Source organism: Peromyscus leucopus, chromosome 8b (genome assembly GCF_004664715.2).
Source record: "Peromyscus leucopus breed LL Stock chromosome 8b, UCI_PerLeu_2.1, whole genome shotgun sequence".
Lineage (NCBI taxonomy): Eukaryota > Metazoa > Chordata > Mammalia > Rodentia > Cricetidae > Peromyscus > Peromyscus leucopus.
In genome coordinates this window covers 30,134,284-30,161,034 of record NC_051086.1, presented here as the reverse complement: position 1 = coordinate 30,161,034, position 26,751 = coordinate 30,134,284, and the positions used below count along the sequence as shown (strand labels likewise).

Here is a 26,751-nt window from a genome sequence, read left to right as displayed (position 1 = left end):
TGCATGTGGGGGGAGGGGAGGCATGTATGTGCACATGCACACATGCAAACCTGCTTGCTTGAGTACCCAGGTATGAGTGAATAGCAGAGGATGACATATGGGAATCATTTCTCTCCTTTTACCATGTTTACTATCCACTCAGGTTGTCAGGCTTGGTGGCAAGTACTTTTACCCATAAGTCATTTCGACAGACCTGGCTCCGACTTTTCTAAAAGCCCTGGCCATGCATTCAAAATCTTATCCAGCAAGGAAAACTATCCATCTCTCAGTTAGCAAATATTTGTTAAGAATTTATTATCAGCTACTCCACTAGCTATACCCTAGACCTGTTGTAACTTACCACATAATGCATAAAAAAATCAAACTTAAATAATAACATAGTAATGTTTTGGTAAATGATGAACCCCATACCTAACAATGGTACCGTGAGTTATTACGGAGTCAAAAGATTTGATCATCTAACATGTCTTGGCCAGAAGAATGTCTCTGCAAAATGCATGGTTCACCTGTCTGCTGCTGCTGCTGCTGCTGCTGCTGCTGCTGCTGCTGTAAACCTGCTGTGCCACCAACTGAATGAGCATACAGCACAGGCAATTCTGTACTTGACAGCAGATGGCTGCCATGGGCTTATTCACTGCCCTATGCCTTTTATTGTTATTTTAGAGTATAGGCTTCGTACTTAGAGTGATATATTTACTGTAATACAATATACTAGCATTAGCCTCACACACCTTGTGCTTACCATGTCTCCTGATTGCATCTTTTTGTCCTCATGTGTTTATTTGTTTCTTCCTCATACACTATACTGTGTGTTGTGTGTGCATGCACGCATGCACATACATGCATATACATACCATATACATACCATATATACATATGTATATAATTTATATACCATGTCCATGTACACATGATGCATAGACATATCATGTGACTGAGACATGCAGTAAGCTACCCATTTAGTAATCTGGAAGTCTACTCTATGATGGTATCACAAGGGTCACCTTACTTTAAGACATCTCATCATTAAGCAACGTGGAAGGTTGATAAAAACAGCCATCCAGAACTACATGAAGAAAGAGTGCAGGATATCCCACAGTGAACTATGAGGATGCAGACTCTTTGGAAGGGCCAGGAAAACTCCTATGAAAGGAGACATTAAAGCTGAAACAAAAAATTCATAACCAATAGCAGAGGTCCAAGGGCACTTCCCTCCAGGATCTCTCAAGACCTAAGCACCAACTGCTTACAATGCTGAGGTGAATGCACCACAGACCTTATGCCCTTGGGACATTGACAGGATGCCAGTGGACAGAAGGCAGAAGATTGATTTAGCCTACCAGACCAAGAGCAATGATGGATGTGCATAAGCTGCTGAGGAAGGTAAGCCTAGGCAAGACACTCAGCTCCAGAATAGAAGTTCAGCAATGTGTCTATGAGAATGCACCCTACCGGCACAGAGTCCCTATCCGCCTGTTCAAAATGACCTAGCACATACTCAGTATTCCATAAATGTTTGCCAAATTGACAACTAAGAGAAGGAGGTAAGGTTGTGAAAGAACTAGTTGGGCAAGGAATGGCAGTGGGGTGTTTCAGACAGATGAAACACACCTAGCCAAGCCATGGAGACATAAAGTAGCATGGCGCCCATGCTGACATGCAAGCAACTGTGAAGATGCAACATGAGGGGCAAGAGTAGCCAGAGATTACCTCGTATGCAGGATCTAGCTGTGGAGGGCTTTATTTTAAAATGCTAAGACTCCACTGGGTTCTCAAGCCATTAAAAGCCACAGAGACGTTTATGCAGGATAGAGTCTAATCAGGACAAGGGAACAGTCCAGAGGGACCTCATCTGATTCCGGGTCTGAAGTCCTGGGCTGGTAGACAGAAAAGGTCTAAGATACAGGTTATAAAAATGTTTGATGGGGATAGGAAATTAAATATGGGCATTAAATGTGGGCTACAGATTTAAGAACCTTAAGTAACTCCAAGTTCCCACTGGAGACACAAGACTACTACCTAACTATTGAGACAGACTGAAGAGGGAAGGGCAGGGATAGATTCCTGAGGGAGACAGGTTATATGACACACTCAGAGACAGTGTTTACTATACCAGTGGGACACTCACACCTTTTATGTGCCATTAAACAGCTGATCTATTGGAATCTGAATCAATTTTGTAAAAACAGTACAGCCAGAGATACCATACTCTTGGGGAATCATCAGTATCCAGCAAGCAGTTAAAGTCTTCAGAACATACATCTCATGAGAACAAGGGAAATCCTGGTGAATATCAGGATTAGGAGGTGGGCTGGGGAGGTGGAAGAAAAAAAAATAGGCAAAGAAACAGAAAAGACCAACAGAAAGACTAAAACATAACAGCTGTGCAGAAGCCGGAACAGAGAAAAGCATCCAAGAAGAACACAATATGATCTTATAATAAAAATACCACATAAAAAAAAAACCAGAGAGCTGGTGAGATGGCTTAGTGAGTAAGAACACCCACTCTGCAAGTGTGAGGGCCCAAGTTCAAATCTCCAAATTACTGAAACCCCCAAGATTAGAGGAGGGGTAAAGTCAGGCAGATCTGAGAGCTAGGTGGTGGGCTTCCTTTCCAGCGAGGGACCCTGTCTCAAGGCAATAAGGTGGAAGGCAACAGAACAGCAGCCACCATCCTGCTTTGATTCCCACATGCATGAGTGCCCAGGTACTTGCACCCATGTATTCACATGCATGTACACAGAAAACACGGAGACGGGCCCCGAATATTAAAGGATTCAGCCTAAAAATCTCTGAAATCAATCACTTGTATTTTCTCGCCAGCTTTCTAGCTCTTGAGACTAAAGGAAAAGGTTTTGTAGCACGCACAATTGGTATCAGAGAGCTTATTTGTTCTTTGGGGAAAATAGGTTGTTGAATTCCAGGGAACATAGAAATGCAAGAAGAAAAGTCAGTGTGTTCTCATCCCCTACAACTAACGTTGCTGTTTGTTTTTCTGTTATTGTCTCCCACAGCTGGAAATTGCAGGTAAGAATTCAAAATTCCTACCTTTGTTCTGCCAAATCCTATTGTACTGTAATCATCCATGATGGATCAGCTTGAAATTGAGGCCATCACACAGAAAGCCAGCCTGGGTCAGTTTTATCAGAGCTAATCTGTTTTAAATTGGAATGGGCTAACATAAGAGACACTTTGCAAACACCAGCACTGGGGTATGATACCAAACCACACCTCCTCCCCCCGCCCCCACACACACTTTCATAAAATGTGAGAGGCCACCTGGGGCATACTCCAAAGGCCACCGTGTTGGGCATGAAACAGCAACAGGATAGAGATCAGTGGTTACTTTCTTCCCTGTGAAATGCAGCCATGCCAGCCATCTGGAATGGAGCTGGTGTCAGAGCCAAAGAAAACTCCATGTCCCCAAATTCCAAAAGACAGGAGGGACAAACGAGTGCCTGTAAGCATACCAAAGCACATGCTGGCCTCCTTCAGCATCACAGGTATATATTACACATTCTAAAGTCCATGCTAGTATTTTAGTTCTCACCTCCTCCTCTACCCTAAACTGCCACCTGCACACAAGCTTCCCCGCTCCCCAGCTACTCATTCTCCGCATAACTCTGATCTCTCTCTCCCTCTCTGTCTCTGTTCTGCTTCTGCATTCTCTCAGGTCCAACCTGCTGGTCATATTCAGTCTGCTTCTTTCTCTGTCTGCTCTGGACTCTTTCAGATGCCTCTGGCTGTTCTCTCTCTCATATTTACAATAGAATCCTTCCCCTTAACTGTGGATCAGTCATGTCAACAGTTTATACAGCTGGACCTGCCAAGACTGTTTTCCATATAAATTGTTCCCAGACTCTCAGGTCCCGAAGGCCCTGAGCTCCATATAATACTGCAGAACAGGAGACTTCTGGAACCTGCTAGTAAAGCAATTCTGCAAGGGGGAAATGGTCGTGAGCTGAATAGTGCCTCCCTTTCCAGAAAAAATATCCACTAGACCCTCAAGGTATGATTTTTCATAAGAAGAGCCTTTCTTGCCTTTCACTGTATACAAATGCCAATGCACATTATATCAAAGACTGAAATTAAGATATGAAATTACCAGAGGGAAATGTGTTAGGATAAAGATGTCTTAGCCCCCAGTTTACATGTCACAAAAGCAAAAACAGAGAAAAATTTAACACCAAATTAAAAGCTTCTGTACAACAAAGAAGACAAATAGAAAACTTTGGCACACTGTTACATGCTGGCGGGTTGGTATCTAAGGTAAAAGGAGCTCAAACAACTCGATAGAAATATATAAGATCTGGTATGCACTTCTTAAAGGAGGAGCTACATATCTCCACGAATATGGGAAAATGTTCATTACTAGTCAAGGAAACACAGATCCAGAATCAGTGAAATCTTACCTCACTCCAGCTGGGATCAAAGAGACGAGGGAAAAGAGTTGTTGAGGAGTCAGGAAAAGGAGAGAGCTTATATGCTGTTGGTGAGGTCAGCAACTCTGCCTTGTTTGAATTCCTTTTACTTTTTTTTTTGTTGTTGTTTTTGTTCGTTTGTTTGATTTTTTTGGTTTCTTTTTTTAAACATTCTTTTTTATATTATTATTAAGAAATTTTCTATTCATTTTGCATACCAGCCACAGATTCCCCCCTCTTCCTGCCCCCCAGCCTCCCCCGCAAACAACCCCCCATTCCCACCTCCCCCAAGTCAAGGTCTCCAATGGGGAGTCAGCAGAGCCTGGCACACTCAGCTGAGGCAAGCCCAAGCCCCTCCCCCCTGCACCAAGGCTGAGCAGGTGTCACACCCTAGGGACTGGGCTCCAAAAAGCCCTCCCATGCACCAGGGACACATCCTGATCCCCCTGCTTGGGGGACCACCAAACAGTTCAAGCTAAACAACTGTCTCACATATCCAAAGGGCCTAGTCCACTCCTATGGGGGCTCCACAGCTATTGGTCTACAGTTTGTGGATTTCCACTAGTGTGGCTGATCAATACCAATCGGGTATCACATTAATAGAGGGCCAAAGTTTTCTCCCATGTGCTGTCTTTGTTGTACAGGCGCTTTTTAGTTTGATGTCAAATGACTCGGTTGTGGAGCAGGGATGGGTGCCTTTAATCACTGGCCCTTCTTTCTGATCAAAATAATTATTGTGATGATTCACAGGGTAAGTGCTGAGCAAGAGCTTGCTGGCATGCCAGTTCTTTCTCGTGTATTGTCTCCTAAGGGGTAGTTCAAGGTCGAGATGTAATTTTGGAAGTTGGTGCTAATAAAAGACACTTATCAAGTACTTATTATATGCCAGAGCTGGACTCAGAGCTTTCGTGCATTATTTCATTGTAAGTCATTGTCTAGATCCACAGGGAAGATCTGATTATTCTGTCCACTGTATAGAAGAAACGGGTTTGGAATTTATCAGAGCTTGAAGCATAGGCCTCGATGATTCTCTGAACTTGGGCTTTTAAACATTTTATTGTATGACACATGAGATAGAGTTGGGGACTGAGTGAAGTTCCTGTTGGGTCACCTACAGATACTGTGAGAGAAGGAGGAAGAAAGGCAAAAGGAAGACTTCCTCTTCCTCTTTCATGTGAAGGGAATCACATTTGGGAGAGAAGAAAAGCCAGTTAACAGGACAGAGAGAAAGTTGCCAAAACTTGAGCAGAAGATCAGAGTCAGTGTTTCTGAACATATGGGTCACCACCTGGGCCCCAACAAGCCAGGTTCAGTTCATCTACCCTCCCTCATAAGTCAGTTTCAAGAGCTAAATTAATAGCAAGAAGAAGAAACTGAGGCTACATTTGGGAGGAGGGACAGAGAGATCCAATAACTCCTCCCTCTCGAGCCCATCGCCAGAGTCCTATAGTGATTGTTTTAATCCAAGGCAAGAAATAAGCATAACTACATGCTTGTGTGACCCCACCCCACATTGTCTCAGTCCAGCCTGAATCATTCCTGAAAGGTCATTTGGCAATTGTGAACTGTTCAATGTAGGTGTTGAGTCCTCTGGAAGAGCAGCAAATGGTCTGATCAGGATCCCAGTGTATCTTTGCAGAAAAACAAAAACAACAGCAACAAAAACAGAACATGATGGATGGTGGCTATTGATACATAAGCCTGTCCACACCACCAAAGCATGGGACACCTTTGACTAAAGTGACCATGACTTACTAGTTGTTTTGTTCTATTTTGCTTTAAGACAGGGTCTGATATCTCTCAGGCTAGCCTTGAACTCACCATGTAGCTGAGGAGTACCTGAACTTCCTCCTGCCCCCACTTCCTGAGTGCTGAGATTATAAGAATGGATCCCAGTGTCTGGTTTACGTAGTGATGGGACTGAGCTCAGGGTCTTGTGCATGCTGGTCAAGCACTGTACTAATTGAGCTACAACCTCAGTCCCAACTGACACATTTTTACACACCCTTTCTCATTTACAGGGTAGCAACTAAAGATAATATTACCTATTTTCATGGTCTGAATGAAACGTAGAAGAATAAAATAAAGATATGAAATTCTACCTCTAGCCATGCCTTCTTCTGAGAATCCTTTGAACCTAATGAAAAAAACAAGTTTGCTTTGGAAAATGAAGCTTGGCTGGCTTTGCAGAGAAAGTTTACTATAAGAGAAGGAAAAAGAAGAAACATTTCCCCAAAACACCCTTACCATACTTTGCCAACACTTGGCCTCTGGAGGCAAGAATAGGAAAGTAAGAATCACAAGCAAAGAAAAATGTCACATTACTAGAACAGTGTTTGCTGCTGCAAGCTGGACTAGCCCAACCTTGCAGTTCTCAGTCTGTCTGAGCACACACTGCTTTGACTTCACTTGGTGATGGATGTACGCTGAGATCAAGCTGTGCCCTGTTCGAAGTTACTTTGTATTGTGTAAAACAGTATTTTTCATCCCGTGGCATGCCCTGAGAGACTATACTTTACAAGCAGCATTTGACTCAGCCTCACCGGCTAACTCTGGACCTTGTGGTATAAACAGCACAAACTATCCAAGGCCACTCATGAGGCCCAGACAGATAAATAACTAAAGGTTGGGACACTGTACTCTAAATGTATCAAAGCAGATTAGGCCAATTAAAAACATATCAGAAAAAAAAAACAGGCTTGAGAACTCACTGAACACACCAGACATGACAAGTACAACACCCTCCCTGGACCCCATAAACAGGACCTTTAACATTATAATCGTAATGTCTTCACCAACCTGGCATCTAACCCTTTTGTAACCATTCTGTAATATACATATGTACATACATGTGGATATGTTTGCTGTGTGATATGTAATGTGTGATCTGAGAATTAACATTTGTACTTAAAATAAAAATAAAAGGGCTTGCAACCAGCCAGCTGTCATGGGAATTCAGGAGCACTTGGCAAATTACAGCCAAAAAAACCAATGTATCTTGTGAATCTGTTATTCAATAAATTCTGAGATTGTGGAAGGACACTGTCATCTATGTTCCTGACATAGAACACTAACAATAGTGTAAAGATTCCTTTAGGGGCTGAGAGAATAACAAACTTAAACATTAGAAAGGAATACAATATTTCAAGAAAACTCTGTTGAGAGAAAATGGCGGCCAGACCCGGAACAAAGGTCAATCCGAAGTGGTGGGGGAAGGGATCAATCTAGAAAGCATGGAAAGCACTTGTCTTCCAAGTGCAAGGACCTTCCATCCCCAGCACCTGTGTAAAAAGGCATGTATGATGATGGCATGTATGATGCCATGCACTTATAATCTCAGCACTGGGAGGCAGAGACAGGAGGATCCTGGAGGCTCATTAGCCAACAGTCTGGTCCACTTGGTGATCTCCAGGCCAATGAGAGACTCTGTCCAAAAAGAGGAGGATGGTGGACTTGAAAATGACATCTGAGCTGTGGTTGTCATTTTCCATAGGAACACACGTACTTGTATGCTCACATTCTCATGCCCACACACATACACACACACACACACACACACACACACGTCAAAAAGTATTTTTTAAAAGATCATTGGGATCAGTTTTCCACTATTCTACAAATAGTACCCCTCTATGCTACTTCTCAATCTTATGTTTTTAGAGCTACAGTTAAAAATGAAGATCCCTGAAATGTGGCTGTAAGTTCCAGCTGTCTGTTAAAGTAGCTGTCTGATCTTGGGCAAGTCCTAGTACGTTTCACAGAGCAAGAGCATGGAGGCAAGAATGTGCCATCCTGGCTAAGGCTTCTTCCACTGAAGACCAAACACTTTGAAAGTAGAGAACACTGAACTTGGAGACATATGTACATAGAATTGCCTTACAAAATAAATTGCAGAAATCTAGAGGTCCTGGAAGAGAAGACTGAACTGCAGGTCTTACTATTTTTTTTTTAAGCCATGAATTGATTTCCACTCCTTAGATGTAAAGCAGAACCTCCACAGACTGAGAAAAAGGACATATAAAAAGGACAAAGCAACCAAGAGACAACAGGGGATTAAAGATGCCCCACCCCACCTCACCTCACCCCCAGCAGTTAAAACCACTGATTGCAAAGTCAACAAAGCTGCCTAGAAGAGAGGCAATGAAAGCTTCCCAAACCTCACTCTCCCTGATGGTCGAGAATTACTACTGTAAGGTTTTGAAAAGCTTCTGAAACCTCCCAGAGTTTGTCATTTTTTTTGCTCATCAGCTGCTCCCCTAGCGTGATTAGCAGTTTTAAAAATGCCATAAAACTAAAAAGTATCCGTGTTCTTAGCAAGAATATCGAGTTAGCCAAGAACCGGTGTAAATGGCCTCTTACTACATATCCTCCGCACCAGCCTGAAAGGGAGGGCTGCAGCAGCAGAGTAAAGAATCAAGGAAAAGGGGATCTTTCATGATGACTATCATTTACCAGTCAATAATCACACACTAGCCTTTCCTCATGCATTTCTGTTCTGAACAGTCCTGTTATAAGCACCGCTGTCATCTACATCTTATATTTTGAAGAAACTGTGATTTAGAAAAGGACAAAGTAATTCACCTGAAATTGTTAAAAGTGAAAAAAGAATCGCCACAAAATGGTGATATAACATTAGACTCCCATGGAGCTCTCTTCACCCCCACTGGACGCTACGCAGAAGGCCGTGAGGAGCTCTACGAAAAGGGATTGAGGAATCCATGAACAGAAGGGATAACTAGGGACCATGTCACACATTTCTGCTATGAAGTACAAAGGACTAGAGAATCCTGCAATGTCTACATCTGAGAAGAGAAGGAAACTCATGTACAACCTTCTTCAGAGTTTTTCTTGTTATTTCGTTGTATTTACAATTGAATTATAATTATAATTACTAACCATTTGAAGCAGTGCAGAAGTTTTTGGAGAGTCTAATGCGGCAGATGAAGTTATTCAGCTCTTGCAGAGAGCAAGCAGAAAGTCAAAGGGGTGACAGGCAGGGTACCCCCAAAGACCTGTTCCTGCCATTTACTTCTCCAACTACTTCTCATCTCCCCAAATTTTCAGAACCTTACAAACTAGCATCACTAGAAGCTAAGAGACAGCCTTTCTGTTAAAAGGTCTTCCTGATCTTCCAAAGGACCTGATTCCAGTTCCCAGAACCCAAGTGGGGTGGCTTACAACTGCTCATACCTCCAGCTCCAGGGGATCTGATGCCCTCTTCTGGCTTCTGTGGGAAACCCCACACATGTGACATGGACACACACACACACACACACACACACACACACACACACACACACACAGACATGGACACACATAAATAAAATAGCATCAATAGCTGGAGATCCAGCTCCCTGACACATGAGCTTTTGTAGTGCCCCCAACACTTGATAACTGTAATACAAGCAACAACTAAGAGGTGGCCATTACAAGTGGACTGCCAGGACAGAGCATCTGAGAGCTGTGTGGCTTCAGGACATTTAGATGAAATAGGACTCTGAATATCTACCAAAGAGATCCTAAATGAAGTGGTCCATGAAAACACCTTAGCGTTGACCCAGCACTTAGTAGATGCTAAGTGAACCCCAGTTTCTTCTATAATGACAGGTGACATGGAGACAGTCCCTTTTACAACATGGTCCTCTTTTGCAGTGTAGCCCACCGACAAGGGAGCAAGAATTCTGTCTGCTGAGATTTGGCCACAGAGAAGTGAAATGACAATTATCAGGGACAGTATAGTAGGGAACACATCAGATGACATCTTGATCTCTTGCAATGCAATATAAATGAGTTTAAGATTTGGGTGGAATGAAAGGTAATAGTTTTGCAAGCACTCTGCCTGTCCTCCATCACATTTCTCTTTCCTGCGTTCTCTTTTACTGGAAAACAGTACCCACCTTTACCCCAACTCATGAACAAAAAATGATGAATCTTGACAGTCAGTCTGCCCTAAGTTGTCAACTCCTAGTCCAGATTTCTATCCACCCCCTCCATGAGTGGGCACAAGTCAGAGCTTCTCAACATCAGATTCCCCTCCCATTTCCTCTTGATTCATAGTCCTACATTAAGACCCATCGTCTCCCCTCTGCTCAGGCCTGTCTGTCCCCTGCAATCCTATTTTCAGAGTCTCCAAGAGTGATGCTGCGTTGCCTCCTCCACACAGTTGAAGGATAGAGGTTTTCTCGAACAAACACAAAGAAAGATGCTCCGGCTCTGTTGATGAGAACAAGAGAGGGACAAGATGACCTGTTCTTGGGGGGCTGAAAGAACAAAGTGAACAAATGGTTGCATCAAGTGGAGGGACGATATGGAGATATGGATATGGAGAATCAGATAATCTGTGGGAGGAGAAACAAACTGGCTTAGCCTTTTCCAAGGACAATTTTGTAATAGCTATTAAATTTAATAGTGCACATTTTTCAACATAACATCTCTACGTCATTGCCAGCTCGCCCCAAGAAACACTTGCATAAATACTTAGGAAGTGCCCAGCCTGAAGGAAGTGCACAGTTATGCTGTCTATAAGGCTAAAACACTGGGGCAACTGAAATGCCAATCAACAGGTGATAAAATAGCTCACAGCAGCTAACATGACAAGGCAGGCCTCTCCACAGAATGAGAAAGGAAGTGGTCTGATGTACAAATGCAATGAATAAAAACCAAATGCAAAGGCTTCATGTGGCATTAATGCATTTTTTTAAAAGAATGACATATGCAAGGAAGAAGAAATATCAAGGAATGATGGCAGCCATGTTTATAGGGTGCAGAGCAGGAAGAAGCTGAAAGGCTGCATTCTGCTTTAGAGGTCACAGCACTGGTGAGGCGCTGTGGAAGAAAAGGTGTTCATGACAGAAACAAATACAAACACCTGCCCACTCCAATGAAAAAAATTCTTATAATGAGCCTTTTAAAAAAGGTATCTAGTACAGCCAAGCATGGTGGTACACGCCTTTAATCCCAGTACTTGGGTGTCAGAGGCAGGCCGATCTCTGCGAGTTCAAGGCCAGCCTGGTCAACAAAGTGAGTTCTAGGACAGCCAGGGCTATGCAGAAAAGCCATGTCTTTAAAAAAACAAACAAACAAATACATCTTGTAGGGCTGGACAGATGGCTCAGCAGTTGAGAGCATTTGCTGGTTTTCCAGAGGACTCAGTTCCAAGTACCCACATAGGTGGCTTAGAACTGCCTGAAACTGCAGCTTCAAGGGATCCAATGACTCTATGAGCACCCACACATGTGTGGCACCCACTCACATAGACACATACAAATACATGTCAATCAGTATAAAGCTTTTAAGTGTACCATGTGGGCCAGTGAGACAGTTTAGTGGGTAAAAGCCCTTGCAGCACAAACTGGATGAGTTCAAGGCCCCAGAACTCAGACAGAGGTGGAAGAAGAGACATGACTCCACAGCTTTGTCCTCTGGCCTTCATGTGCACGTCATGGCACAAATGTCACTATTCACACATCGTAATAGGAAATGAGTAAAAATGTAAACTAAATGTGTAGAGTATAAGAAGGTACAGTTTTTGTCCCAGGTGAGTTCTATGCTTGTTGGATGGTCGCATAACAGTGCTTTGTGGGGCATAGAAAGAAGTAACCAAAGCAATAAAGAGGACTCAACTAATGGGTTTTGTACCCGGTACAATACAAGAAGCTTGCATATCTCAAAGACCCTGAAGTTTACAACATCAATACTGGAGATAAATTTTACAAGGAAAAATATACATATAGATAAGGCAATAGTACAAAATTATCTAGTGTTCTGACTAGTCAGATAGATTGTGTCAGGAGAAGGGGCTGGGATTGAGGATAAAATGTACAAGAGAATTTTGTTTCCCATTGTTTTATGTCCCCCTCACAAAAGCATACTAGTATAATGTCTGTGTGGTTTAAAATCAACAAATAACGGGCTGACAGATGGAAAGGTCATTTGTTTGTTACTATCCCTAGCGTTGAGTTAGAAGTTGCTGAGGAAAAGGAAAGGCCTCGAGAGAGGGGCCTCAGAAAGCAGAAGACAAGAATGTTTCACTTTCCTCCCGACTAGCTGGAGGATGTGGGAGACAACCACAGTGGAACCAAAATAGCTGATTCCAAGAGCCACAGACAGACGACAGAGTGTTCCCAGGGCCAGAGGCAACCCACTCAGAGAGTAGAGAGCCCTCCCTGACCTTGATGCTGAGATCTCTCAAACTCACCCGTTTTCTGAGTCATCCGCTGTGAAAGAACCCAAGCTTGGGACCCTTGGGAAAACAAAGAGAGAACAAAGTCCTCCTAAGTTTCTAGCCAGAAGTGTTAATAGTAAACATGACAGAGATGTCATGTGCGAACCTCAAAATTCCATGAATTAAAGTGGGTTCTCTCCCTCCTCCCTCTTCCCTTCCCCTCCTCCTTCCAAGCTACAGGAAGGAATCAACCACTCACACTGCCATGACGTCCACGTGCCTCAGGTGGACATCCTGGCACAAAGGATTGGGGTCATTTCTGGATCACTTTTATTCAGAGTTTACATCTCCCCAGCCCGAGGGAGAAGGGAAGCTCCAAGCAATATGGTCTTCATACCTGTGGGTATGAGTAAGGCTGTGTCTGCAGGCGTGGTCACCATGCTTCTTTGAGAGTGCTTGGATGAAGAAAGAGTTTCTGATTCTGGGGGAGAAAAAGATTTTTTTAAAGCTGATAAAAAATGATAACTATCAACAGTGTGATTGGTGGGATCTATTATCGTCTTTGTTATTGTTGATATATTCCCAGTTTTTGTCAATAATTGAAGGTGATTTTTAGAATTAAAAAAACAGATTATAACCTTTGTTTTAAGATGATTATTTTAAAGTTGGAGAGGTGGCTCAGACAATATGCAATGCTTGCCATTCAGGCATGAGGACCTGAGTTTAGATCCCTGGCACTCATGTAAAAAGCTGGTCATAGTGGTGTGTGCCCATAACCCCAGCAGGGGGAGCAGAGACAGGCAGACCCCTGGAACATGCTTCCTAGATATTCCAGCTGAAACTGTGAGCCAGGTTCAATGAGAAATCCTGTGTCAAAAAACAAGTTGAGTAGTGATTGAGGAATGCCTCAACCTCTGACCTACACACACACACACACACACACACACACACACACACACACACACACACACACATGAGATGATTGTTTTAAGACACAAAGGGGGAAGGGTGGGAGAAGGGAGAAGGGAGGACAGGGGAATCTGTGGCTGATATGTAAAATTAAATTAAATTATAAAATAAAAAATTAAAAAATAGAAAAAAAACGATCATCCATGAAAAAAAAACACAAAGGAACAAAAATACTCATAAAATTTGATTAATTCGGAGCTCAAGGATTTTAGTGACTACTCAGAATATAACAGAATTAACCAACTCAACATTGAATAGCTGTTTGAATTATCCAGGCCTCTTGGAGTCAGCTGGATTGCCTGGAAAAGCAATCAAGCTACTTCACAATGACTTTCTGATATTTTTTACCCCATAATCAGAAGCATAGTGGGAGCATTAACTAGTCCCCACCCCTTGGAGTAGGTCACCCAGAGTTATGAGATTCAGGGTCAAGAAAAATTCAGAACAAAATAGAAGTTAAGAAACAAATATATAACTGATTACTGTTAAGGAATATATCTTACATTCTTTTAAAAAGTTTTTATTAGCATATATTAATTTTACATAGTGGATTTATTACATTTTGATACGTGAATATAATGTATTTTGATTATACTCATCCCATTACCTCTCTTGTCTCTTTCCCAGTTTGGCTGATCCTCTTCCTCTTCTCAATCTCTCTCTCTCTCTCTTTCTCTCTCTCTCTCTCTCTCTCTCTCTCTCTCTGTGTGTGTGTGTGTGTGTGTTGTGTGTGTGTGTGTGTGTGCATGTTCTAAGGAGTCAATTAGAATTCCTTAAAGGGACATAGGTGCATAGGTGATAAGTCATTTACAGCAGCATGGGTAGTCTACTGAAGAAAATATATCTCCCCAAAAACCATGAGCTGGGAAGGGGTGGGCATTATGAACCCCCTCCTCTTATAAATCTTAAGGCCAGTAATTAGCCATCTTACTTCAACCAATCTCAAACACTTAGAGATTTTTGTTCCTGAGAGAGTTTGACCCTGGATAACCTTCAACACACAGACTCTGCAAGACTCCTCAGAGGTCAAGTAGAGAACCTAAAATGCTGACTTTGCACAAATATAAAGGAAAAGAAACACACACACACACATACATGAGTGCACGTGCAGGTCACTGGGCTAGCCACTGTAGAAGAATCCATTCCAAGGGAAACCACAACATTATCTGAGCAGCAAAGGGGGAAAAATGGACAATTCTCACCTGCAGTGATGGCAGACCCCTTGGTGAAGATCTCAGTGGTTGAAACACTTGTGGTTTCCTGTGAGGAGCTGGGTGTTGTTGAGGGGCATGTGGTTACTGCTGTAGTGAGAACAATGGTGGCCAGTGGCTGGGGTGCTGTTGCAGTTGTGAGGTCAGGAGTGGTCATGACTGTTGTTGGAAGCTCTTCTGTGGTAGTCAAGTAAGGAGTGGTGGTTGGCCAAGTGGTGGTTGTTGGTCTTGTGGTGGTTGTTGGTCTTGTGGTGGTTGTTGGTTTGGGGGTTGTTGGGGCTGTAAGCAACAGAAAGTGCATCTGGCATCAAGTAGAGATGGGGAATTGGAAACACCATAAACACAACCCAGGATCTTTCCACTTCTGTTGGCCTCTCTTGGTTCACTGGCCTGGACCACTCACTACTGCTGAGTTTCTTGCCACATTTCTATCCTTTCTGGTCTATTTGTCACACTCTGGCTACAGAAATCTTATTAAAAATATCTATGCATGCCCATGTCCTTCTGAAAACTCCTCAGCAGTTCTCTTTGTCTATCAGATTAAGAAATAAAACAGAACCCGCTTAGGCCTCCTTGTTGCCCTGCAAGGTGCCACCCCCGCTTCTGTCATTCCAATCGTGTGTTGCTGGAAGAGAACCTTCTCGCTTTCCTCAGCCAACTCTCCTTTCTGTATTTCTTTCCCTGCACCCATGACCTTCCAGCTACAGCAGTGTCTTCACCTGCTTTACCTCACCCTTACTCCAGCTGCTGGTCCTCTTCAGCAGGCTAGCCCTTATCGAGCTCTCAGAGCTCAGCTAAAAGCTCTCCTCTCTGCAGTAACAAGTCTTCCCTGTTGTACGCCCTAATACCTGATCATCGTGGCATCTATTGTATTTTTACAACTACACATTTGTTTGTTTACCATTGATTAATGTCTGCTTCTCCCACCAAACTATCATATACAAGGAAACTAAGCATTTATTCTGTTCTGTGCCTTGAATCCGACACCTGTCACAGTGTCTGGTATTATACAAATAAATCCATGCATAAGAGAGCCCAGGAGTCACAGCCAGGAGTCACAGAGCACACCCCTAGCCCTAACTCTTGGAAGCCTAAGGCAGGAGAATCTCCAGTTCAAGGTCAGCCTAAGCTACATAGTGAGACTCTATTTTAAAATACACAAAGTGATCCCTAGGTATGCAACTTCGGGTGAGAGTCACTTCATTAACATAGATTTTGGGTTCATTATTCACAGTTTTCTGTATGACTCTCACCCTCTCCAGGATATGCCAATTCCTATAGGCTTTAATGAAGCAAAAAGATACCATTTGTTCCACTCAGCTTGGAATTGATCCTGCAGAGTACTGAGATCAACAATGTTTTATAAACTAGCAACTAGTTAAGATAACACATAATAAAGAGATGACTCCTGTTGGAATAAGCTAATGTCAATAAACTTCTCTTTCCTCTTCTTTGATAGCACAAATTTGCTGTAAGAGTAAAATAAATATGCAAATATGCATGGGAGCTCACTAACTAAAATCATCCAGTTCCAAATTCAGAACATGAGAGCCATCTGAGCAGACTAAGAACATAGCCACCCATGTGGTAATGGTGTTTATTGTTCATGTACTTCAGCCGTAAGTTCCATGTGGCCTGTTCTACACAGCCCAATCTTTAAGAGTACCTTCACATCCCAAAGTTTACCCAAAGCATCAATAGAAATGGAAAGAAAGAGAGCTTGAGAGCAGCCAGGGGTGGTGCCCAATGCCCTTCTTCCTCTGCCAGGAATCACAAATCATTTGCTTGTAGGCTAAAATTGACCCATGGATATTATTCAGTTCACATGGTGATTTTTTTTTTCTTATTACGTGGAAATCAGTCAATATGGAAAAAAATATGAGTCACATAAAAATTGGGAGGTCAAAAAAAAAATGGGCCAAATTTCTGTAAGGTGAGGAGGACAAGCCTCCATGCAGATAGATAGCACCTTCCATCATCAGCCTCTTTCATTTACCAGCTGGATCCCCTCATTCACTTCCATGGCTGTCCTGGCTGTGACTAGCATGTGGGTTTCCCTGCCCACACTCTGTGGCTCACCACTTGAAATCCAGCCTGCTCACCCTCTGCTCAGGTAAACCGCTTTTTCACCAGCACCCACTAAATGAATCTGTTACCACAAACCACGGGGCTCTTTCTCAGAGCTGAGCTCCATTCTTTCCTCACCTCTCCTCAGCTCCAGGCGCACAGTCTTCTTGACATCATTGAACCAGCCAGGCACCTCTATACGGCAGCAGTACACCCCACTGTCCTCTTGATTGGTGTTGGAGATGGTCAAGGACACATCACCCCACCAGATACTCCCCTGAAGTGTGTATTTGAATGACTTCCTGGAGACGACTTTTGTTCCATCTGTGTGGAGAAGCTCCTGGTTGCACTTGGAATTGGGACATGCACCTCTGCCCCAGCACATGCTGTTGCGGTTCCGGGACCAGGATGAATGCTGACAAGGCAAAGTCACCGACTGGCCCAAAAACCCTGTTACTGTATCCTCGGAGGCAGCTGGTGCTAAGGGGAAAAAAGTGAGAAAGCTGTTATGCAGACAAAAATCTCTTGAATACACTTGAATACCATTTGTGTACAAATGGAGGCTTCCAGGGAGAGAAGAGAGTCCTTTGTTCCTTTAGCACAAATGTTGCTGTGCTTGCCTGTTCTCCTGGGCACCTAAGCTTCCATGTGACAGGTGGTCTGGAATTTCTACACGTATCTCCACAGCAAGACCTTTCGAGCCAATTTCAACACTGCTCACCATTCTGTTAGTCAACTCCCAATGAAGAGGCCAGACCTCTTGGTCACATGTAGTCTTGCCCACATATTTCACCCAAAGCCACTCCAAGCCTGTGCCTGCTCCCATCATCTCACTAAGGAGATATCACATGCTACTGATTGAATGTCTCAGATGGGTTAACCAACCCAGACAGAATCCTGACAGGAAAGAATGCTCCTCCGTTTGCCTACTCCATGTTCAGAAATGGAGGTGGGACTTGCTCACTCTGGATCATCTGTTTGCTGCTGGGTAATACAAAGTTAGGTAGAGTTCGTGGATATGCACTTCTTTACTGTTTAAAATGTAGTGTGTGTGTATGTGTGGTGTGTGTGTGTGTATGTGTGTGTTTGTGTGTGTCTGTGTCTGTGTGTCTGTGTGTCTGTGTGTGTAGTGAGTTGTATACATGCTACCATGAGTGTGTGATGCTCAGGGAGCATTTATGAATTGGTTCCTCCCTCCTGCTTTCACAGTAGTTTTGGGGTTGAACAGAGGTCTTAGGCTTTAAAGCAGTGCTTCTCAACCTGTGAGTCACAACCCCTTTGGGGGTCCCATATCATATATCCTGCATATTTGCATTATGATTCATAAAAGTAGCAAAAATATAATTTTGAAGTAGCAACAAAATAATTTTATGGTTGGGAGTCACCACAACATGAGGTACTGTGTTAAAGGGTCACAGCTTTAGGAAGGTTGAGAACACGGCTCTAGAGCATACACCTGTACCCGCTGAGCCACCTTGCTGGCCCTAACTTATTTATTCCTTTTTAACATTGTTTAATAATCTCACTCATGATTGTAATGTATTTTGATGAAATCTATTGTCTAGTCTTTCTCCTCCAATTTCTCCCCAATTGCCCCCACACCCTACCAACTTCATGTGCTCCCTTGTTTAAAAACCTAAGAGAGTCCACTTGGTGCTTCCAGTATGAGCGTGCATGAAGGGTCAACTGCTAGGGCATGGGTAGCCTGTCACAGGCCACAGCCCTGAAAAAAACAGACTGTCCCTCTCCTAGCAGTCATCAATTGCCCGCAGCTTCCCTACTAGGGGTGGGACCAGCTTAACAGTCATGCTAGGCCTTTGCTGGCCTGATCTTATACAGGTCTTATCCACACAGTCACAGCTCCTGACTCACTCCTTTACTCTTTTCAAAGAAGATTTATGTGCTTTTATTTAATGTGGATGAGTGTGTTGTCTGTATGCATGTAAGCACACTGCATGTGTGCCTAGTGCCTATGGTAGCCAGAAGACAGTACCAGATCCCCTGGAACTGGAGTTTTGATTGGCTATAAGTTGTCATGTGGGTGCTGGGAATCAAACCCAGGTCCTCTGGAAGGAAGCAAGTGCTCTGAACCACTAGGTCATCTCTCTAGACTCCACTCATTATTCCTCTAATGGACAACTAATCATCATATATATTTATGGGGTACAATATAATGTTCTGAACTATGAGACATTAAAAATTATTAGCCGGGCAGTGGTGGCACATGCCTTTAATCCCAGCACTCGGGAGGCAGAGGCAGGTGGATCTCTGTGAATTCGAGGCCAGCCTGATCTCCAAAGCGAGTTCCAGGAAAGGTGCAAAGCTACACAGAGAAACCCTGTCTCGAAAAACCAAAAAAAAAAAAAAATTATTTAGAAAATTTGAAATACCCATTATTACTCTGATTGTGTCTCTTTTGTGAAGTAAATAAACAAAACCATCGGGTCTTCTTATAGACACTGATGTATAAAAGCAGATGCCTAGAAAGTATCTGCCGAGGTAAACAGCAAGTTCATGGCACCAATGCCTCCATGATGAAAGGAAAGGACTGGAACTTGGCATGGCGGTCAAAAGGGATTTAACCTTTATAATGTTCTTCTCTTTTCACCCAAAAGTTTCCATATTACTCACCTAATAAAAAAATTACTATTCAAAAAAGGAAGCAAGAAACTTAGTATGGCAGAAAAATCCCCATTGGAGTGACATTGTGAACGTCACTTTCTATCACTGTACGTTTTGGGGTTCTTGAAGGAAAGCCACACTCTTCATTATCACAAGGCACAGAGGGCAGGACTTGCCAAAAAAGGAGTTCCAAGGCCCATATGCCAAGAAACATCATGCAATTAACCTCATAGAATACCTAAAGGTTTGAGAATGAGGAACCACACACACTAGATGATGCAGAAACAGAATGAAAAACATTTCCTTCAGCTATGAAAGTGTTAGGGAGAAACGAAATCACAGCAACCATATCAGTTTCCCATGTGCAATGCTCCCAGATTACAGGTGCATGCGAACGCAGCCTCTCTGTCACTGCCAGCCTGTTCCTTCTCCAGCTGGTGACCTTTAGGCCTTTCCAATCCAAACCTCAGTTTTGCCAGATTGAAGATGTCATGGACCACCTCTTCTGAGACATCTACTTTTGATCTTCGGAAACTCTGAGTGGTCACTGTCTTCTCAGTTGATCATTTAAGTAAAGACACATTAAAAAGAAATAAATCAGCCAGGCAGAGTGATACACACCTGTAATCCCTATACTCAGTAGGCAGAAGCAGGAGGCCTGCAAGCTTAAGGGAGCCCCTGCTACCTAGCAAGGCTCTATGTCAAAATCAAACAGTTAAATAAGCAAACAGAGAGATCAGTTCACCAGATGCTGTCTGCTTGAAAGGGAGGCTGGAACAGTTATGTCCCTGCCACAGATGGGACATAAGGACATAAACTCCAGCAATTTTTTTCTATAGTTTTACTATGTAACAAAAAACTTCTTAGACAAGGTATTTGTTATCCCAGCACTCAGGAGGGTGAGGCAGGAGAGTTCCAAGTTGAAGTCCAATCTGGGTTACACTCTTAGACACTGTCTCAAATAAATATAAGTAAATAAGTAAGTAAGTAATAAATAAGTGCTTGGGTAAAATTCAAACAGAAGATGTGAAAACAGAGACTGCCTTCACTCCATGAATTGCTTCTGGAATGTCTATGTACTCACGACATCATGTACCAAGTTACAGGAGATGTAGCAGTTCCCACCCATGTTCTGGGTGGTACAGAGGATCTGAGAATAGAGGCAATAGAGCTAACTAGCACTTTGTGTGGTGGCAAGTTCTCTAACACAGGAACCTCCATGATAAGAACTCAGCAGAAACCCCTGAAGCAGACTGGAAGCTGCAGGTGAATAGGAAAAGCTTTGTTGACCTCCTCTATTCAAGAATGAGAGGAAGAGGAGGAGGCGGAGTGATGCAAGCCATATTCACAATGTCAGCATTAGTGACTGGGAGGGCTATGGCCCGAAGCAGAGTGGTTGCTGGACACCTCAGGGTCTCCATCCAAACTGACTGTTCATCTGTGTCAGTCTGAATCTGCAAATAGTGTGACGAAGAGAAATCTCCATGTAGCTGGGCACAGGGACAGGCACCTGTAATCCTAACACTCAGGAGGCTGAAGCAGGAGGATTGTTGACTTCCAAGCAGCCTATTCTACACAGTGAGATCCAGTCTCAAAGAAACAGAGACAATGGCAGGGCATGGTGAGGCACGCCTTTAATCCCAATACTTCGGGGACAGAAACAGGAGAATCTATCTCTGTGAGTTCCAGAGCAGGCAGAGTTACATAATATAGAGGAGACCTCATCTCAAAATATCAAAAGGGGGCAGGGTGGAGAGAAGAAGAAGAAAAGGAGAGAGAACTCATTATGAAGCCCCACTGCTAGCAAGACAAAATAAAATAGAAAGCAAATAAAATCTCCTGAAAACAAAGGGAACGATAAGCATATTAGAAAGAAAAAAAAAAGCTCTTGGTAGAACAAAGCCCCTGCCTCTTGCTTTGTAAGACCTGGGGATGAAATTTCTCACACCCTGCATTTGACACCTTGTTTCTTCTATGCCATGGCTTAAACTGTTATTTCTAACCCAAGCACAGATAAATTCACCCCTGGAACGCCAAATTAGTCCCTAGGGAAAAAATCCCTGTGTAACAAGGCAAGGATGATATCCTAGAAAAGTGTAAGTCTAGAAGGAGGCAGGTGTTAGTAGGACCCCCACCTTACAGTCTACCCCCCCCCCGGGCCCAGAATGGAAGCCTCCAAAACACTTACTCAGATAAAGCCACCAGAGCTCTGTCACCAGCCAGAGGAGGAGAAGCTCCTTGGACATTTTGACAGGAGTCTGTGTGTCTGTCAAAACCCATGCCTTATATCACAATTACTGCTGACAGGGTGGGACACTGGACTTTCACTTCCTGTTCTGCCTCACAATCTTCCCGTTCCCTAATCCTGAATGACCTCCCTCGATCTGGGATGTGTGACCAAATGTGCTGAGCACTTTTCTTATGGTGGCCAGAGTGTATGTGTAAATACGGGGACGGACAGCATGGGTGCCAAAATGCTTCTCTGTCCTTTGTCCTGTGTGTGCCTGGTCATGTGTATGAGTGTGTGTCAACTACAGAAGCCACAGTGTTCCTCGTGGTGGCCAAAGCAAAGTCAAACTGGGATTTGACTCCACTCCCATCCTGGGTACTCACCATGAAGCTCTCAGTCCCTTGCCTTCACAATGGAAAATGAAATGTAGGGCACTATCAGTCACTGAAAGAGATATGCTGCCTACACTGTCAGAGTTTATTAGAACAGGAAAGAAGATCTCTAGTAGAGGAAGCTCACCAGGTTGGTTCCAAAACAGGCCTGCCTTCAAGCAGACCCACAGCCCGTCACTACCAACAGGGACGAACACAAAGCCTAAGTTGGAAACTGGATGAGAGGGCCTGGATGGGATGGTTTTGTAGTTCTTTGGGATTCTATAAACACAATGACATACCCAACTCTACCTAAACAAGGCAGAGGAAAAATCAGGCCAACCCTCACCAACTGGACCAGAAGTAAGACAAAACACAGGGGTGGGGTCCTAGAACAGAAAAAGTCCCTTAGGTTGGAGATGGCTCTGTGGTTAAGAGCACTTGCTGATCTTGCAGAGGATCCAGCACCCACATGGAAGCTCATAACTGTCTGTAAATCCAACTCCAGGGAACCTAACACCCTCTTCTGGCTTCTTTGGATACCAGGCATGTGTGCAATGCACGTACATACATGCAAACAAACACTCATACATAAAAAATTAAACTAAAAATTATTACTAAAATAAGAAAAAACTCACTATGTGAAAACAAAAGTCTAGTGAAAGAACTCTAAATAAAGTTTGGACTTTTATCCATTGTGATGTTTCATTACTGATTTATTAATTATAATAAATATAAGAACCTAATGTATAATGTTAATAATAAACTGCCCCTGAGTATAAACCCAAAGGAATGCAAGTCAGCATACCACAGGGAGACTTGCACATCCATGTTTATTACAGCACTATTCACAACAGTCAAGATGGCTGTGGTAGTCTGAATCAGAATGAGCCCCTACACTCATGTGTTTGAACACTTGGTCCTCAGTTAGTGGAACTGTTTGGGAAGAATTAGGAGGTGTGGCCTTGGAGGAGCTGTGTCACTGGAGGCAGGTTTTGAGATTCAAAGGCTCTGGCCATTCCCAGTATGTACTCTCTGCCATCTGCTTGCAGATGAAGATGTGAGCTCTCAGCTGTTCCTGCCACCATGCCTTTGTTCTTCAATCATCATAAACTCTAACCCTCTGAAACCATGAGGGCAACTGAACACTTTCTAAGTTGTCCTGGCCATGGTGCTTTGTCACAGCAATAGAAAAGCAACTAAAACAATAGGCAACCAGCCTAGATATCCACCAACAGGTAACTGGATAAAGGAAATGTGGTAGTCACACATATCAGAGTTTTATTTAGCTATAAAGAAGAGTGAAATACAAAATGGATAGAACTAGAGATCATCATGTAAAGTGAAATAAGGCCAACCAAACTGACAGACACAGCTTGGTGCTGTGACTTTTAGTGGAGAGCCATGAATAAATTTCTATTCACCCCAGAAAAAGCACAGTGACACCCCCAAAGAAATCATTCTACCCAAGTCCACTTGCTTAACCAATGAATTTTTTGGGGTTGTCTATACCAGCAAGGATAAGGGATTATTAACTAGAGAATAGGCCTGACTTGTGGGCTCTTGCATCACCTAAACACCTTCCCCAGCATGGGTGAGGACTCCAATGCTATACCACTTGAGTCCTCCCCTCGTCGTCCCCCAAGAGCACACACAGGAAGAGGCAGGAAAAGGTGGAATCCCAGGTGAGGGTCTGGTGACATTCCCTACTCACCCCCATGATGAAAGAAAAAGAACAGCCCCATGGCCATTACCTCAGACCTGGCCACCACTGTGCTGTTTTGTTTCTTTGCAATGACTGCAAGACCAAGGTCTTCTGTAGTTCATCACCACAGACATGGTAGCAATCGTTATATTAAGCATGGTGGAAGCAGCAGTGTCATAAAGTGCCTGTTTCCTCTAATACACAGAATCCACGTGTATAAGTGTTTATGTGAAAGTAGAATGGGGTCTGTAGGGAAAGGAAGGGAAGATATCTAAAGAAGTCAAGTGAGGGTAATGGCAAAGAAAGGAAAAGAGAGAGAGAGAAGGAAGGAAGGAAGGAAGGAAGGGAGGGAGGGAGGGAGGGAGGGAGGGAGGGAGGGAGGGAGGGATGGAGGAAGGAAGAAAAAAAGAAAGGCTGGAGAGATGTCTCAATGGTTAAGAGCACTGTCTGCTCTTCCAGAGGACATGGGTTTGATTCCCAGCAGTCACATCAGGTGGCTCACAACCACCTGCAACTCCAGTCCCTGGATATCTGATGCCCTCTGCTGGTCTCTGTGGACACTACATACACACAGGCCACAAACATACATGCAAGCAAAATACCTATATACACAAAATAAATAATAAATTTAAAAATAAGGCTATACAACTACTGCGCCATATTTTTAAAAAAGAAAAAAGAAAAGCAAATACCACATTTCCTCTCATATGTAGAGTGTAGATTCAAGCATCTATTTTTAGATATATGTTTCACATACAAATATCCATTCTACTAAATATATAAATGCATTATTAAATATACATTTAATGCCTATGTCAAAATATACATTTAAATGTGTATATACATTGAAAAAGGGGGACCATTTGGGCAGAGAAAGGGTACCGAAGACAGAAGGAAGGGTGACAAGAAACACAATTGGAAGGAGAATATGATACACATATATGAAAATGTCATAATTGAAACCCATTATTTTGTAAGCTACCTAAAAAAGATCAATATAAAGGGGGCTATATATGGGATATTTAAAGATTCTCTTTTGCTCTCTCTGTGATTCTTATATAAATCTAAAATTGCCCTAGTATACTTTATAAACTTTAATAAAAGTTTGTCGCACATATTCCTTTATTTAAGAAACACAAATGTGAGCAGACAGGATGGCTCAGAAGGTAAAGGTGCTTGCAGCCAAGCCTGATTACGTGAGTTCGATCCTTGGAGCCCACATGGTGGCGGGAGAGCAACAACTTCAGCAAGTTGTCCTCTGACCTCCACACTCCTACTGAGGCATGTCCACTCCTCCAATAATAAGTGTTTCTAGAAACATTAAAGGAACACAATGTTAACAGCAATTTGGTGTCTGGAATATCCCATGGACAGACTTTGAGAAGTTTGCATCCTGAAGTCTCATGGCCAGTTTGAATTAAAGCACATTATGATTGACCGCCCACAGCTGTCCTGAGTGCTTTATGTCTTTACCACCATGATTCTTCACATTTGAAGATTTGCCTCTGGAGAACAGGTCCTTCCTTGTTTCCAGTAAACATGGCTCAAGTGCAGGTGATTTTGATTGTGGTCATGGTGGTTGGCTCAATGCTAAATAAGTAACCCAAACTGAATTAATAATTGTGAGACAATTTGGGGGTCTTCTGAGAAGTTGGGTTTCTCCCTATTTTCCCCTTGATCTTTGATTTTTGAGGACATGGGTCTCAAACACGTACTAACCACTGTGCCACCAGTTAGTAAAGCCTGGCTTATAGAGAACTGATCAAGCAAAAAGTGGGTGAAAAATAAAGCATGACTAGTCTGAGTCTGAGATTTAATTTAGGCTCCTGAAATAAGGACTTCAGTGAGCCAATAAATTCCCTTTAGAGCTAAGGCAATCTGTGATAGATTCTCTGTCCTTTGGAATTTTAGACCCAGAAAGGCCTTTGTGTCAGATCCTCGACCTTCCAGACACTGCTGCCTTGCACGTCAGGGCTCACTTCCCCTGCCGTCTCTCTCCCCTCTTGGTGCTGCCCGGAAGAAGGAATAGGCCGCTCATAATTCTCACCTGCCATCATCTCTCCTCTTGGTTCTGTGAAAAGAGTAGAAGAATGCCCAACCACCACTGCTACTGGCGCTTGAGACAACCTAACTGTAGTCACCAGCTCCACTCAACTCTCCAGTGTCTTTGTGACTCTTATCACATAGTCCGTGTCACATATGCCCATTGCACAGGTCACTTGTTAACTATCCAGTTTCTACATTGAGCAAGGATCAATGTCTGCCTTGGAAGCCTTTAAGAGTAGGTGCCCCACTTTGTCTGGTGGGGCTGAAAGCCCTCACTCTCTACAGGTCTTGATGCTATCTACAACACTAATAACGCTCAGGAAATCTCTCAGGCAAAGGGTGATCCATCTCCAGTTTTTTCTTTCTCTGTGTGTGTCTCTCTGTCTGTGTGTATGTGTATCTTTCTGTCTCTGTATTTCTCTGTCTCCCACCTTTGTCTCTTCCTCCCTCCGCCTCTATCTCTGTGTAAGTGTGTGTGTGTGTGTGTGTGTGTGTGTGTGTGTGTGTGTGTGTGTGTAATCTTGGGAAACAAATGCAACTAAAGGATATAATCTAAACATCTATGCTAAAGCATGATATGTACAGCTAAGCCTCTGCTTGCACACTTCCTCCCAAGGCCATCTGTTCCACCTTCCACCAGACCTAGCTGCTAGAAAAATGGAAAGGGAACTCATGCTCACTATACTATGGCTCTGTGCTCAACTCTGTCTTGTTTACATATAAACTCCAAAATAAACTTGTAAAGGGTGCAATGGCTTCTCCATTATACGTACCTGGAAAGAGGGATTGAAAGAGTGGATGAATGGATTCATATTCCAAGCCACTAAGTAGAGGATACAACCAAGTAGAACAGTCAAGAGTGACTGTCGGGAATTTTGGCAAGGCTTGACCTTAACTCTGAACCTCATTTTTTTTTAATCTGTAAGATACAAATGAATAATCTCT

At 43.2% G+C, this 26,751-nt stretch overlaps 1 protein-coding gene across 1 annotated transcript in view; it reads right to left on the bottom strand.

Annotated features, from left to right (window-relative positions):
• LOC114706371 (T-cell immunoglobulin and mucin domain-containing protein 4-like) overlaps nt 1–21,724 on the bottom strand; it is a 28,301-nt gene extending 6,577 nt beyond the window's left edge. Inside the window, exons 1-7 of the mRNA XM_037201166.1 lie at nt 21,643–21,724; nt 16,971–17,312; nt 14,757–15,044; nt 12,983–13,066; nt 12,619–12,663; nt 9,096–9,223; nt 4,413–4,486 (exon numbers count right to left, since the gene is read on the bottom strand). Of these exons, the coding sequence (XP_037057061.1) occupies nt 4,413–4,486; nt 9,096–9,223; nt 12,619–12,663; nt 12,983–13,066; nt 14,757–15,044; nt 16,971–17,312; nt 21,643–21,700 (1,019 nt within the window). The 5' untranslated portion in view covers nt 21,701–21,724. The remainder of the gene's footprint in view (nt 1–4,412; nt 4,487–9,095; nt 9,224–12,618; nt 12,664–12,982; nt 13,067–14,756; nt 15,045–16,970; nt 17,313–21,642) is intronic.
• Nucleotides 21,725–26,751: the final 5,027 nt, after the last annotated feature.